Below are 15,255 nucleotides of genomic sequence, written 5' to 3'. Positions count from 1 at the left end.
CATGACTTCACATGTGCGAAATTATTGTTTGTCAGCAATTCGTAGAAACAAATACTATATTCTGTTTGATTTCACGCCTGATTTAGCTCATCCTGAGCAATTGGCTCAAGTGATTCGGTTTGTTGATATTGACTTTAAGACAAGAAAAGTATAAGTCAGAGAGTCATTTATTGACTTTATGCAGATAAAGGAAAAAGACGCTGCTAATATTGAGAAAACAATAAGCACAAAATTAGAAGCGGATGGAATTTTATTGAGTGATTGTTGTTCATAATGTTATGATGTCATGTCAAGTCATCTGTCAGGCGTTCAACAAAGAATTCTGAACAAGAATCCAAAAGCAGTATTTATAAACTGTGACAACCACAGTTTGAACTTAGCATGTCTTCATGCTGTAAGTCAAAAAACAACAGTTATTACCTTTTTTGATATAATTGAAGCCATTTATAATTTCTTTGCTCATTCAACAACTCGATGGGACGAACTTCAACAGGAGCTTCAGATCTTTTTCAAGCGTGAATCAGAAACACGGTGGAGTGCAAGAGAAAAGGCAGTAAAAGTTGTACATGAAAAACTGGATGAATTGCTAGGACTGTTAGAGCAATTAAGTGAGAATGGGAACACGGCTTAAACAAAATGTGGTACTCATAATATTCTGCAACGCATGCTTACATTTGATTTTATTGTACTTTTGCATTTTTGGAGAAATTTTTTATCATCTATCAATCGAGTGTAGAAACGTCTTCAGGACCCAAAAAATGAATTTTAGAGAAGCAGCTGCTGATCTTGATTCTTTGAAAAAGAAATTGATACCAGTTGGCAGTAGCTAAACGAGGCCTATCTGCACTAGCCGTCCCTAATTTAGCAGTGTAAGACTAGAAGGAAGGCAGCTAGCCATCACCACCCACCACCGACTCTTGGGCTACTCTTTTACCAACAAATAATGGGATTGACCGTCATATTATAACGCCCCCACGGCTGAAAGGGCGAGCATGTTTGGTGGGACAGGGATTCGAGCCCGCGACCCTCAGAATGCGAGTCGAAATCCCTAACCACCTGGCCATGCCGGGCCGAATTTAATGTGAAACTGTCTATAATTATCATTATATTTTACATAACTTAACGATTAAAAAAACACAATAGTGAAAGATATGTAAATATCAAATGCCTTTATCTATGGTCATGAATATTTTATGCGCAATCAACCATCCCAAGACATAGTATTGTAAACAAGTCAAACTTTTACAGATGTATACAAACCCGTTTTAAACGTTAAATTAATTTGTTTGTTTATTACCAGTTTTGTTGGCGAGGTCAACAACCCATAAATTAAATCAATTAATTATCTCTGCGAGTTAAAAGTTAACTTTCCTGGCCTTCTGTCTGATAAAGTGATCAATCATAGGTCAAAGTTCACAGTGCAAGCGTTCCCAGATTTGTCAGTCTGTCTTAAGCAGTGGTGGAATTCAAAAAAATGTTTAATCAGCTCCAACTTGCTAAATTATCGTTTCCCTTCTACTGGGACTGTGTAGAAAATGCAAACGGGAAATAGCAGTTTATGAATGAAATTATGTTACTTAAAATAAAATACGAAAAATTAAATATTCGGTATTGATTGACTACACATTTTTTCTGCCTTTTCAAGAGCCCTCTTTGAAGCCGTTGGCCTCGGGGAAATTTCCTTGATCTTCCCATTATCTCCCTGGGTGTGATCATACTCAAACACTGTTGTTATACTTGGGTGTTTGTTGATAAGCATTAAGCTACACAATAACCTATCTATAATGTGTCCACAGCGAGAACGGAAATCCCATTTTGAGCGTTATAAGCCCTCAGACTTAGCTAAATAAATTATTGGTAATGTATTTGTGAAACTGGTAAAATATAACTCATCATGAAGCTGTGATGTGGAGAAACTTTCAAAACTGTAAATATAACACAACAATGTGACATTTTAGTAGTTAAAAATATTATTGACATCTATCGAAATTAATTTTTCCATAAAATACGTTAATGTTTACTCTTTCTATTTCCTTAGCTCATCTTAACAAAATTTAGTAAATATTTAAAATTATAAATGGTCACCCGTGAAATATTTACCTTGTCATATTTCAGGTAGTTTATCGTGGAATCGAAACAGTCACAACGGTGGACAATCTTCACTTTAATACCAAATACAAGGCTCGAGTTAAGGCATTCAATAGTAAAGGAGAAAGTCCTTACAGCGAAGAGATACAACTGTCTACAGAAGAAGGTAAGTCTTGCGAAGAGATACAACTGTCTACAGAAGAAGGTAAGTCTTGCGAAGATATACAACTGTCTACAGAAGAAGGTAAGTCTTGCGAAGATATACAACTGTCTACAGAAGAAGGTAAGTCTTGCGAAGATATACAACTGTCTACAGAAGAAGGTAAGTCTTGCGAAGATATACAACTGTCTACAGAAGAAGGTAAGTCTTGCGAAGATATACAACTGTCTACAGAAGAAGGTAAGTCTTGCGAAGAGATACAACTGTCTACAGAAAAACGTAAGTCTTGCGAAGAGATACAACTGTCTACAAAAGAAGATAAGTCTTGCGAAAAGATACAAATGTCTACAGAAGAAGGTAACTCTTGCGAAGAGATACAACTGTCTACAGAAGAAGGTAAGTCTTGTGAAGAGATACAACTGTCTACAGAAGAAGGTAAGTCTTACGAAGAGATACAACTGTCTACAGAAAAAAGAAAATCTTGCGAAGAGATACAACTGTCTACAAAAGAAGATAAATCTTGCGAAAAGATACAAATATCTACAGAAGGTAACTCTTGCGAAGAGATACAACTGTCTACAGAAGAAGGCAAGTCTTGTGAAAAAGATACAACTGTCTACAGAAGAAGGCAAGTCTTGTGAAAAAGATACAACTGTAACTGAGAAAGTAAGTCTTTTAACTAAACATTTTCAAGGAAATTTATTACAGAAACTGAAACAATATTGATAATAACTACTGATCTATAACATGTGAGTTATATATTTTTACTACAGAAAGTATAATATGTGAGCCATTTCTATAGCAGAAACTATAACGTGAGTAATTTCTAGCACATCAACTATAGCACACGAGTCATGTGAGTCATTTTCGAAACAAAAAAATATAACAGTAATAATTTTTAGTACAGAAACTATAAAATGTGAGTTACTCCTCATACAGATACTAACATGTGAGTCATTTTCTGAACAGAAACTATAACATGTGAGTCATTTCCTGAACAGAAACTATAACATGTGAGTCATTTCCTGAACAGAAACTATAATATGCGAATTATTTCGAGTACAGACTCTATAATATGTGAGTAATGCGAGTACAGAAACTATAAACACGTTGCTTGTATTTTCCTTGTTCAGAAACTAAGACACTTGAGCCTTTCCTCATACAGAAACTAGCATGTGAGTAATTTTTAGTACAGAAACTATATAATGTGAGTCATTATCAATAAAGAAACTATATAATGTGAGTCATTAGCAATACAGAAACTATGACATCTGAGTTTCTTTCAGTGCAGAAACTATGAGTCACTCCTGGTACAGAAACTATACCATGTAAGCCATTCCAGAAACTTTTCACCACATAAGTAAAATGCAGAAACAAAATTTGGTATAGAACGTCCATATACCACGTGTTTATGTAAAAACTCTTGTTGTTTTTTAAAGTAAAATGTATTTGCCTTTTACATAGACTGTACGAAATACAATTCCTTTTGTTTTTATTCTAGAGTAATATAGATAATTGTTTTTTGTTTTTTTCAAATTTCATTTACACGGTTTGATATTTATAAGCCACAACCATATATCAAGACACACTGTAGTGTGACGCGCGGCCAAAACAACTTGCAGGACACACTGAGTGATAGTTTAGCAACTTTCCTCTTTCTGTAGCTCGGACTGTGGTAATCCAAACTATCACATATTTTAAGTGGATGTAATCTACTGGACCCTTACTTCACCAAATTTAAAGGCAATTTTCATTGAATTTCTTCCTATTTTTTTCTTCGCACCGAAAGTACGGAAGCTTTATTTGATTGAAAAATATGCTCAAATGTTACAGATTTATTTTGAAATTTATTACACTGATAGATCTTTATAACCAACAATTAGGAGTCTCATTTTGTGTAAATATAAGCCACATGTGCAAAGATATTCAACAAAAATCGCTCAATTTTGATCAGTATTTTTGCGCACGTCTACGATAAAAGTCTCTTGAACTATCGGGCTGAAATGTTTACTAGAGCTTGATCTGAGAGTGAAAGTAGACCGCTTTTAGTCTTTTGCCATTCGTATTAAAGATGGCTGACATAGAGCAGCAAAACTTGAGGGTGAAAGCACGTGCAGATACATAAGTATTGGTTAGGCCAAGCAAACTATATTAGCAGTTTCTAGCTCAAGTTTTCAAAAGAATCACACGGTTGGACGGTTATTCATTGCCAACTTTTAAGCACAAATTTATTAAATTTTATGACATTCTCTTAATTAAAAAGCGTTTAGCGTTATGTAATATTAGCTTAAGCAGTTAGCGTAAATAGCAATACTTGAAACTGCTGTACCGAGTGCATGGGGGTGATAACAAGAAACTGTTAATTTAGATTCCATGGCAGTACTATAAAGGAAGTTATTAACACTGCGTTAGAGAGGAAAACTATTACCATGTATTTTAAGCAATCTGGTTGGTTCTGTGAAGCATAAGCCTGTTCCGAAAAATAGGGTTGCGATCCTAAAGCTTATGTTGGTTACTGTCGAGTGTCACTTTCTTTCTTGGTATGTTTTGACAAAAATTCATGATATCTAATCGAAAACACCTTAGGTGTAAAAAAGGTGTGGCCGAAAAAAGGATTGAGCGTGCGACTTAGCCAGTTAGTTAGCCAGGCCGTGTTTTTTGTTCAACTTGGGGCATGATGATGAGTAAAACAAGATACACGGCCTATTTAACTAATGAATGAATATTTGCTGTAAAATTATTATTAATGTTATAAGTGTAGCTACCAGTTTGGTCGCCAATTTTGGTTTCATTCCTTTAAGTCGCACGTTCAATCCTTTTTTTTTTTTTGGCCGCACCCTTTTTTTCACATCTAAGGTGTTTTTGATTATATATCTATAAATACACACACACTACACTTGACTCCCAAACGTTCTGAGGCAGCACCTTTCCACCTAGTAATGGGCCTTTTGTCACACAATTTGCATGTGAATCCCATTGCAGCTGTCACAAATAGCCAGATAAAACAGTATATCACGAGGAAATTCACACTTCTGTTAAACACAATGGGGATGATGCACTGAAGAAATGAAAAACCAGTGGACGTGATAATGTAAAATATCAATTAACTCAACTTTCCAAAATTAATCATTCCCTAGTACAAACGAAGGTTGAAGATTGTTATAAAAAGAAACCGCATATCTTACATTAAGTGCATCATTAAAGACTTTAACTGAGCAAACGATGGAAAACTATCACTTGGAATAACGAATCATATTCTCTTTCGTAATATAATAGGACTAGATCTGGTTATATAATATTTTAACGTTGACTAATCGTAGTAAGTTTGTACACATTAGGCTTTGTTTTTCGTTTTGATATATTAATATTAACTTATTATAATTCTTCACTTATTTGTTGGATCTGTTTTTATTGTTTTATTGTATTTGATATTAAACAGTAAGGAGTTTAATCGATTTATTTATGATATGAAATTAAAGACTGACGTATGCGAGCATCTCTAGTGTCATTTTAATGCATGGCTAATAACCTTATCTCAAGCATACAAAATAACTCGCTAAGGACCTGGAGAATTGATCTTCATAACGAACCAATCTTTAATAGTTAGCAGAGAAAAGAACAAAGAAAACCAAGAAAATTAATGACATTTTAGAAGTTAGATATAAGTTATGTCTTTGCTTAAATTTTGAGCGATAGCTAAACTGTGATTGTCCTACGATTAAGGGTTACTTAATACGAACTAATCAGAGTAAGCAGACAGCCGTAAAGGCAAAAGATAAATGTTGTAGGTAACACGAGTCACCCAGCACGTGTTTCATCCTTCAACGAGTCAATCAGAATAAGTAGTAAGTATAAAGCGAAGAAACATAGAATGAACATTATAGGTAGCGCTATAAGCTAGTTTATGAACTAGTGCTTCCATCCTTTGTCCGAGCCATTTATAATAAGCAGAAAGCCAGGTGTCATATTCCTAGTGATTGGGTAAGAACCGCAAAGTAACTAGAGGCTCGCCAGAAAATGTAGTGCGGAGAAGAAATTTGACTTTCCGCAACCTTCACTGAGTCCGACACGAAGAAAGAGATTAGACACAAGTTGTACACAATAAAACAATATTTTTTCAAAGGTAAAAACGAGTGTAGGTGTGAAGCCTTTATTGGAGAGTGATGTGAATTCGAAATTATGTAAAGCTCTCAACAGTTCAAGTTAAAGTTCTATGTTGTTGAAAGTCATATTCCAAGCTGTTCAAAATTATTAGTTATTCAAAATTGAGTTCTACCAAAAGAAGTTAAAACTCGTAATTTGTTACAGACCAATAAAACATGGCAGTCTCCCGGTGGGACAGTGGTTAGTTTCCGAACTTACAACGCTAAAATCCGGAGTTCGATTTCTCGCGATGAACACAGCAGGTAGCCCAATGTATCCCTGCTGTAAAACAAACAAATATAACATTATATACTAACATCAATAAATACCACTCTTTTCGTGGCGAAGGCACTACCCCCATAACTGACGATCACTCGATCACTGTGACTTTAAAGTAAAGGATGTCATATCCCTGGAACAATCACAGTAGTATATATATATATATAGTTTTTTATATATTTTTCTGATCAAATAAACATTCTTTATATTCATATAATGTTACCCCCCAGTGGCACAGCGGTATGTTTACGGACTTACAACACTAGAATCCGGGTTTTGATACCCGCGGTGGGCAGAGCACAGATAGCCCATTGTGTAGCTTTGTGCTTAATTATAAACAAACAAACATATAATGTAATTCTATTTTTAACAAACACATTTCTTTACACCTTGAAACTCCTTACAAACTTTATCAACTTGTAATTTTAAAGCATACATTTTGGATCCAAGCCCTACAAATTCAGTCATTATTCTCCAATTAGTCTCATCTTTCATTTTATCCAATACTTTTTTGTTTACTAACGAAATGCCGTAAGAATCATCGTTTAGGTACTCTGATGTATCAAATAAATTAATATTTTCTTTTATATCGTTATAGAGATCATCCGTTTTTATATGATAAATATATGAATCCGTAGTTTAGTATAATAATTTGAAGTAATCCAAAGTGGATATCATACATCAATGTTTTCGAAATATCTAGAATGCTCGTACCAACTTAAATTGGTTTATTGAATATTATTTTTGTTTTATTCATATGAATAGTGGATAACGTTTCTGTAAATACTGTTCTTCTCTTGAAGTTTGATTTAGCTGTTAACTTTTCTACTTTGTTTGTACCAGAACACAATCGTTTTCTAACATTATTTAACAATTTATAAAAATCATTAGTAGCTATAGTTCTCATTTGTGCAGTTAGATCAATATAGTTATTAAGCCAATCAGACTGCATGAACTCTAACACTTTATGTATTTTCTTTAGTTTCATTCCCAATGATAAACATTGGTTCAGAGTTCTGTAGTGAAGCACGTAATTATTCTTATCATATAAAATTATCATGAATTTCATTTCTTTAGTCACTATTCTGTTTTCTGGTGCTAGGGGTATATATGAATGATAGTCATGTACTTCTAAAATATAACCTATTTCAGAATCATCGGGTACATGCATTACATCAGTATTCGTATCACTCCATTTAAATCTTCCATAGGGTAAATAGTGACTCATTGTCCATCCGTATAGGTTATCAACATCTAGATAAGCTAAATATATAGATTCTTTATTACGATCATAATGTTTCATGTGCTTATTGTTTGCTTTGCTATGTCTATTACAACACTACGATATACCTTCACGAATACCTTTCTCAAGCATTAAGATCATATCATAATCAGCCAATAATTATAATTAAACATCAACCATTTTTAACATTGTATCGCATGATGTAACAGGTGCAGTGTAGTGTCAAGCAGGGTCTAATTTATAAGTTTTCAAGCAAACATATCTAAGTTCTTGAAAATATCAGCTAATACCAAAACATCTGTTCAGAATATTCTCCCATGTTTTGTATTTTAAATTCTCTCAAACGTTTTGTGCATGTTTTTGGCTTTCATCTGAAATGTCATATTCGTTCAATATGCTGTAAAATGTTTCTTTTGGTGGTAATTGTGTTTCATTACATTTAACAAACGAATTATTACAAGGGCCCAACATGGTCAGGTGGTTAGGGCACTCGACTCGCAATCTGACAGTCGCGGGTTTGAAGCCCTGTTCCACCAAATATGCTCGTCCTTTCAGCCGTAGGGGTGTTATAATGTGATGGTTAATTCCACTATTCGTTGGAAAAAGTGTAGCCCAAGAGTTGGGTGGTGATGACTAGCTGCCTTCCCTCTAGTTTTCCGCTGCTAAATTAGGGACTCCTAACGCAGATAGCCCTCGTATAGCTTTGCGCGAAATTCAAAACAAACAAACTTATTACAAGATCGAGCTTATCTTCTGGAAAATACTTCTTTCAGTTTTTGAACTCTTTTTTTTTATATTATTTGAAAGTTTAACTAAATTTCTAGCCATAAAGTTAAACGAATCTGAGAATCTTAATTCCATGTTACTGTAGTTTTTTTTTTTTTTTTACTTAAATGAAATATATTCTTCTTTATTGTTTGGAATTAGTTCATTTTTTTTATTATTCTAATCTAATTCTTTGATAAACAGATGATTATCATATCCACTAATATTATGAATAAACAGTGGGTTGAATGAAAGAATTATATATAACAGATTACAGCTATTATGAACCGGTCTTGTTAAACGATCATGCTGGAGAACTTTCTTTTCAACACCTATTTGTTTATCACAGACATGAAAAATATTAATATTTCTACATTCTTCTTCAATTAAATCACCCATGTTGTTATCATTATCTTATAACCTTTTCTTTATCTTCTCCTTTAAGCATTTCCATGAATTTAGTTTGTGCGTTTGGTCCTCTATAAACTACAGAATCTTTATAATATCCAGGAAAACACTTGATTTACTAACAAAAACTTTTAGGTTCATGTTTTTGATTAACATCTGTATAATTCCGAGAGGGATCTGGGTAACAAGTATCAATCTTTCTATTTAAGCATTCAAGATCGGCATATGTAACAAAAGTAACTCTTAGTGAATTATTAATATTTTAAAATTTTATAATTGAATCTTTAAAGGCATTACAATTTTCATAGCTTCTTTTGTCTTCTTCACGTTCCTTTAGTCTGTCTTCTGAATAAAAAAATGCTGCAGACATCTCTCACAGGAATATATTTTTCTTGCATGCTTTATTATTTGACTTTTGATTAATCGAGATAAAATTTTGATAAGACAATAATGTGCGCTAGTTTTACTTTTAACATATAAAAGGTTAACATACCACTCTCGTGTATTTTTAGCTATACTTAATGGATAAACATTACATTATTCATAATAACTGTAAACATTTACTGATATATCCATCTTCTTTTCAAATTTTGGAACATCATTTATAGCAAAAGGCACTTCAGTGCTTCTTAAATATATTTCAATTGTTCTAGTTTATTATAATTATTATCTCGTCCTAGATGTTTTTTTTTCATCTGCTGGATATAAATATGCTGATATAAAATAGAGGAAACGTTCTTGATCTTCATTTTTAATATTTAACACAGCTTTTTTAATGTGTATCTTTTTAGGTAATTCGATATATCATGAACCACTTAATGGTGTATATCTACTGATTCGAAGCTCTAAACTATCTAGGCTTTCTAAGGTTTATCCAGATCCTCTCGCTTCAAACTCAGTCGTTTCTCTTAAAATTTTAACAGCATCTCTATAATAATCATCCAGATCAATCGACTTCAGAGTTATTCTGTTTCTTCTTGTATTCGATAATCACAAGTCAATTTAACGTTAACTTCTAAATTCATTTTGCTCTTAACTCATAAATTTTAGGAGGAACAATATTTTATAGATTAAAATAAAAATTCATGAGTATAATTGTTAACATTGTTTATTAAATAAGTTATCAATCGTCCTTCGTAAGCTGTTTCTATTTCTTTATTTGTTTGTTTGTTTGTAATTTAGCACAAAGCTACACAATGGGTTATCTGTGCTCTGCCCACCACGGATATCGAAAGCCGGTTTCTAGCGTTGTAAGTCCGCACACATTCCGCTGTGCCACTGGGGGCCTATTTCTTGAATAGCTTTATTTTCATATAATGTTTTTTGAGTTTTCAAATGAGATTTCTTATAAGATGGTTTATACTATTTTCCACATACATCACATTATATGGACGTCTGTCTACATTTCTTCGATTTAGCATTTAAATCTTCATGATAATTATATTATCTAGCAAATATATATTTTTCATTCTTATCGATAAGAAACTTTATTAAAACATCTTTTCCAAATTTAGGGTAACAACTATATCCTTTGTTTAGCAAACTCTTTCAACCATTTTCCAGTTTTAGATTCAATTTCTTAAAAAACTTCATTTTCATATAATGCTTTTTTCTTTCGATATGAGATTTCTTATAAGACGGTTTATAATATTGATCACATACATCAAATTGTATTTGTTTCTATCTAGGTTTGGCTATTAAACATTCATGAAACTTATATTTCCTAGCAAATATTTCAGTTTCATTCATATCTCAAAGAAGTTTTATAAAATCGTCTGTTTGATTCTTATCGACAAGAAACTATATGAAATCATTTCTTTTAAGTTTAGAATATCCATGATATTCTTTTTTTTAACAAACTCTTTCAAACGTTTTAAGGTTATTGATCATTCCATTTATTATGCATTAAATTTATTAGGAAACTTTTTATTAACATAGTCCTCATTGTTTATCTCCATTCTTTTTATACGTGCATAACGTTCTTTGTGTTCTCAAAGAAATGTATTAACAACTTTTATTTTTATTTCTGTTATAATAATCACTTACATATTTTTTACACACCGAATTATAACCATTACTATTATTTTTGTATTTATGGAAATCATTAAGCGATTTCTTTTTCCTTACACATACTACACTTTTTAATTTTATTTAATATCTTTCCATGGAGGAGATTTTCCTTATGTTTTTCCAAATGTATTTTAATGGTTTTCGATCCACATTGACATTTTACTTCTTCATATCATTCATTTTTTGTTGCATGATAATGATCACTAACACATTTTTTACACCAAGACCTAAGACCATCTTTGGTTTGATTATTTTTATTGAATTCGACGAGAGGGTTTTCAACTTTACAAACAATACACTTTTTACATTCCTCCATTTATATTTTAAAAACTTTTTTATTAACATGTATGAATTTTAGAATCTATATAAATATAATAGTACTATCTTTTGTCTGTCCATGTAACTACTTCGCAGGGTGTGGATGCATTTTTAACAAATGTGATATGGAGGTTTATTGGGTCCATGAGGAGATACATACAAATTTTCAATTTTGAATTTTGCGGTTTTTATCGGTGTTTTTAATTTTTTACCACTACTTCGCCCTTTGTTGATGGATCTTCACTTAATGTGACAAGAAGGTTTTTTGGGTCCATGCAGAGACACATAACAAACTTGCGGTTTCACATTTTGTGTTTTACAGTTTTTATGGTCATTTTTTACAATTACATGTAAAGGAAAGCAACTTTTCATGTCCTAAGATAACCTTTCATTAATCATGAATTTACATAACGGGGTACTACAAATAGTTTATTAATAAAAAAGTTCCTAATTAGATGGATGAGTTAGAACAACTTTTTGAAAGTAATGATGAGGCATGTAAAATTAAAGAATTCGAGATGACACTAGAATGGAATATGTCAAAAATGGGCAGTTTTCGATGATAGCAGTAGTTGTTCTTATAACCTAAGCAAGAAACCTTATCCTAAAGTAATATATAGAATGATTTATTTTGATAAGTGAATAAATATACCATCGTTATATTCTTTAAAGGTAAACATATAAGTTATTTATTTTTTGTTTAAAATATTTGTGATTATTTACAAGTTAAAAATGAAATAAATGAAATTAAATTAAATAAAACAGGAAACTATGAAAACAGTTTATTGAATACTATAAGTTAAAATCTGTAAGATTTTATGATGGTTACAAACGTTTTACTTGGATCCATTAATCGGAAAAATCATACATTGACAGCAAGTAAAAGGGAGATCCAAAACACCGATTCTTTAATATAAGGGGGCTCTATTTCGAATCCCTCTTAATATTTTCATCTCACAAAAAAATAGGTCTATATTAATAAAAAGGTTTTAAATAAATGGAAGGGGCATTAAATAGTAAAAACAATACTTTAATGTTTACTGATAAGTATGTATACTTCATTTTAAATGAAAATAGTAATCCTTGGTTTAAAGCTAAGGATGTAGCTGAAATATTAGAATATAACATTTCTACTCAAGCTATTTTTGACAATGTTGATATTAAAAATAAACAAATGCTAAAAAATATAAAGGGTCAGTCAGACACTTGCCCCCTTAATACACAACCTCACACAGTTTTCATTAATGAAAATGGGTTGTACAAATTAATATTTAGATCAAAAATGTATTTAGCAGAGCAAATTACTGATTGAGCAACATCTGAAGTGTTATTATCAATTAGAAAACTGGTGAATATAAACTAGAACAAAAATGTAAGTATCACATTGAACACTTAAATGTTCAAATTCTTAATAATGATAGTACAAGTAAAAGCATGATAGATAGTACTCACATAATGTTTAATGCAGTCAATTCAACACGAGAAATTATAAATGAACAAAAACCCGAAATAGATTAAATGAAACATCATGTAGCAGTGAAAAGTAGCAAGCATCATCTGTATCTTTATTATATTATCAAAACTCAAAAGAGTAATGTTAATTCAAAAGTATATATTAGAAGTGTGTCCGGAAATGGAAGTCATTTTGAGAATGAACCTAATATTATAAATCTTTACAATAGAATGAAAGAACTAACCATAAAATATCAAGGAAACTATTTCAAACTTGATTTAAGAGAAGAAGAATTAATAGTGGAAATATCAGAAGTAAAAATAAACCCTCTAAGATTATATTAGAAATATTAAACCAAGAATTAAATGTATTTAGATATTCTAATCATTTTCAAAATACTTTATCATCCCTTTTTCTAATTATTTTTAAACCTTATAAATTTTTTATCATATTTAACCAATTCTGGTTCGTAAAAGCTTCTTTCCATTTTTTTTTCATAATTTAGATCTTTAATTATATAAATTGTAAAATCTGTTTGTAAAATTTCAGTTATAATGAACATCCTTTTTTGAATGTTCCTTTATATTTTGAAATTCTAACCTTATCGTCAACTTGTTTTTACATTATATAGATTATCATATACTTTACTTTCATTTTCTTTTTTACTTGCTTCAACTGGAGCCATCTTAATTGATCTATTATATCAATTATTATCATTTTTATTAACTTATTTAAACATCAATCTATTTATTAATATTATACGCAGTAAAATATTTCCACATTTCAGTGTTCAAAGTTATATTGAATCTTTCAACTATCTGTGCTTTAAGATCACTTTCAGTTTTAAACCAGTGAATATTTCGTTCATTAAATAATTTTTGAGTGTCATTATTCTGTTCCTTTTAACGTTTGAATTTTTTTTCGGTTTCTTCTTTTTAAAAATGACTTTCAGTGCTTCTGTTATTTCTTCTCCCGTTTTAACTTCGATTGGATTGTTTGTTTGTTTTGAATTTCGCGCAAAGCTACACGAGGTCTATCTGCGCTAGCCGTCCCTAATTTAGCAGTGTAAGACTAGAGGGAAGGCAGCTAGTCATCACCACCCACCGCCAACTTTTGGGCTACTCTTTTACCAACGAATAGTGGGATTGACCGTCACATTATAACGCCCCCACGGCTGAAAGGGCGAGCATGTATGGTGTGGCGGGGATTCGAACCCGCGACCCTCAGATTGCGAGTCGAGCTTCGATTGGAACATCCATGTATATATATACTGAAAATATATATAACTGTTATTATTTTGTTATTATTGTAAGATTTAAATTGTCTCATATTAAGTAAATCTGCTTGCCACTGATCGTTAGTATGTGTTACGAAAACTATTCTTCTTTCAAATTTATATCTAATATATATCTTGCTGATGTAAAAATTCTGTTATTTCTTTTTGAGGTAACTGAGTTTTCCTTTTTAATGCTTTTTATACTGCTGAAACATCTTTCTGGATCATAATATATTTCTTTCAAAATTATGTTTTAAAATTCAGACTTTTTTGCAAAACAAACTTTAAATATTTTTTAATAATAGGTCTTCCATTTTTTGAAACCTGAATATTGGTTGTTTTAGTTTTTATTTTACACTTTAAACAGTACATAACAGACAAAATACCAAGACTGAATGTTTTCTTAGCTTTAACAATTGGTTTTATAATTCCTCTAGCAACACGTAAAATTGGATCTTGAATAGAATTCATATCTTTTATCAATTCTTGATCAGCCATATGTCTTTCAGCTATAGCTTTTGATTTACTATAAGCAATATTACGTTTCTTACGTGCTTTATCCACTCTGTTAATAACATGATCACCTCTAGCTAGACATGTTTGAATTTTAGTAAAGAAAAGGTCCGCAGTAATGAAATATCTGGCTAGTTGCATTTAAGGGGTATTAAAAATTTATCTTGCATCCAATCAACCAGCTCACTTCATCTCATTTATATCCATTTAACTTTACTGTTTAATGTACTTCTCTCTTGGAAAGTATTTTAATTTTTGTGTGAAATGTTCTCTTTTAAGTTAATTTATTCTTCAGTAATACTTTAACATTTAAATAAACTTAGCATCTTTCTAAAGGTTATAGACCTTTTATATTTTGTTTTTTTAGCAGATATGTTTATATACTTATAAATTACTTCAATGACACCAGCTTCCAAACTTAATGTTGATAAAGGAACAATAAGAAACGCTGCTAAGCCAGAAGCACTGAATAGAAGTTGCAAACTTATCATAACTATATTTATATCAGAATATAATTTATAACGTTTCCGATATACTAA

The 15,255-nt window shown here is 31.4% G+C and overlaps 1 protein-coding gene across 2 annotated transcripts in view; it reads left to right on the top strand.

The window, feature by feature from the left end:
* The window catches only part of LOC106461629 (E3 ubiquitin-protein ligase TRIM9-like), a 52,377-nt gene that overhangs the window by 33,557 nt on the left and 3,565 nt on the right, over positions 1–15,255 (top strand). For both annotated transcript variants that reach the window (XM_022388638.1, XM_022388639.1), the window contains exon 6: positions 2,116–2,254. In XM_022388638.1, the coding sequence (XP_022244346.1) occupies positions 2,116–2,254 (139 nt within the window). The remainder of the gene's footprint in view (positions 1–2,115; positions 2,255–15,255) is intronic.

This window comes from Limulus polyphemus, unplaced genomic scaffold (genome assembly GCF_000517525.1).
Source record: "Limulus polyphemus unplaced genomic scaffold, Limulus_polyphemus-2.1.2 Scaffold1001, whole genome shotgun sequence".
Taxonomy (NCBI): Eukaryota; Metazoa; Arthropoda; class Merostomata; order Xiphosura; family Limulidae; genus Limulus; species Limulus polyphemus.
Note: the sequence above shows the minus strand (reverse complement) of the source record. Positions and strands in the feature narration are given on the sequence as shown.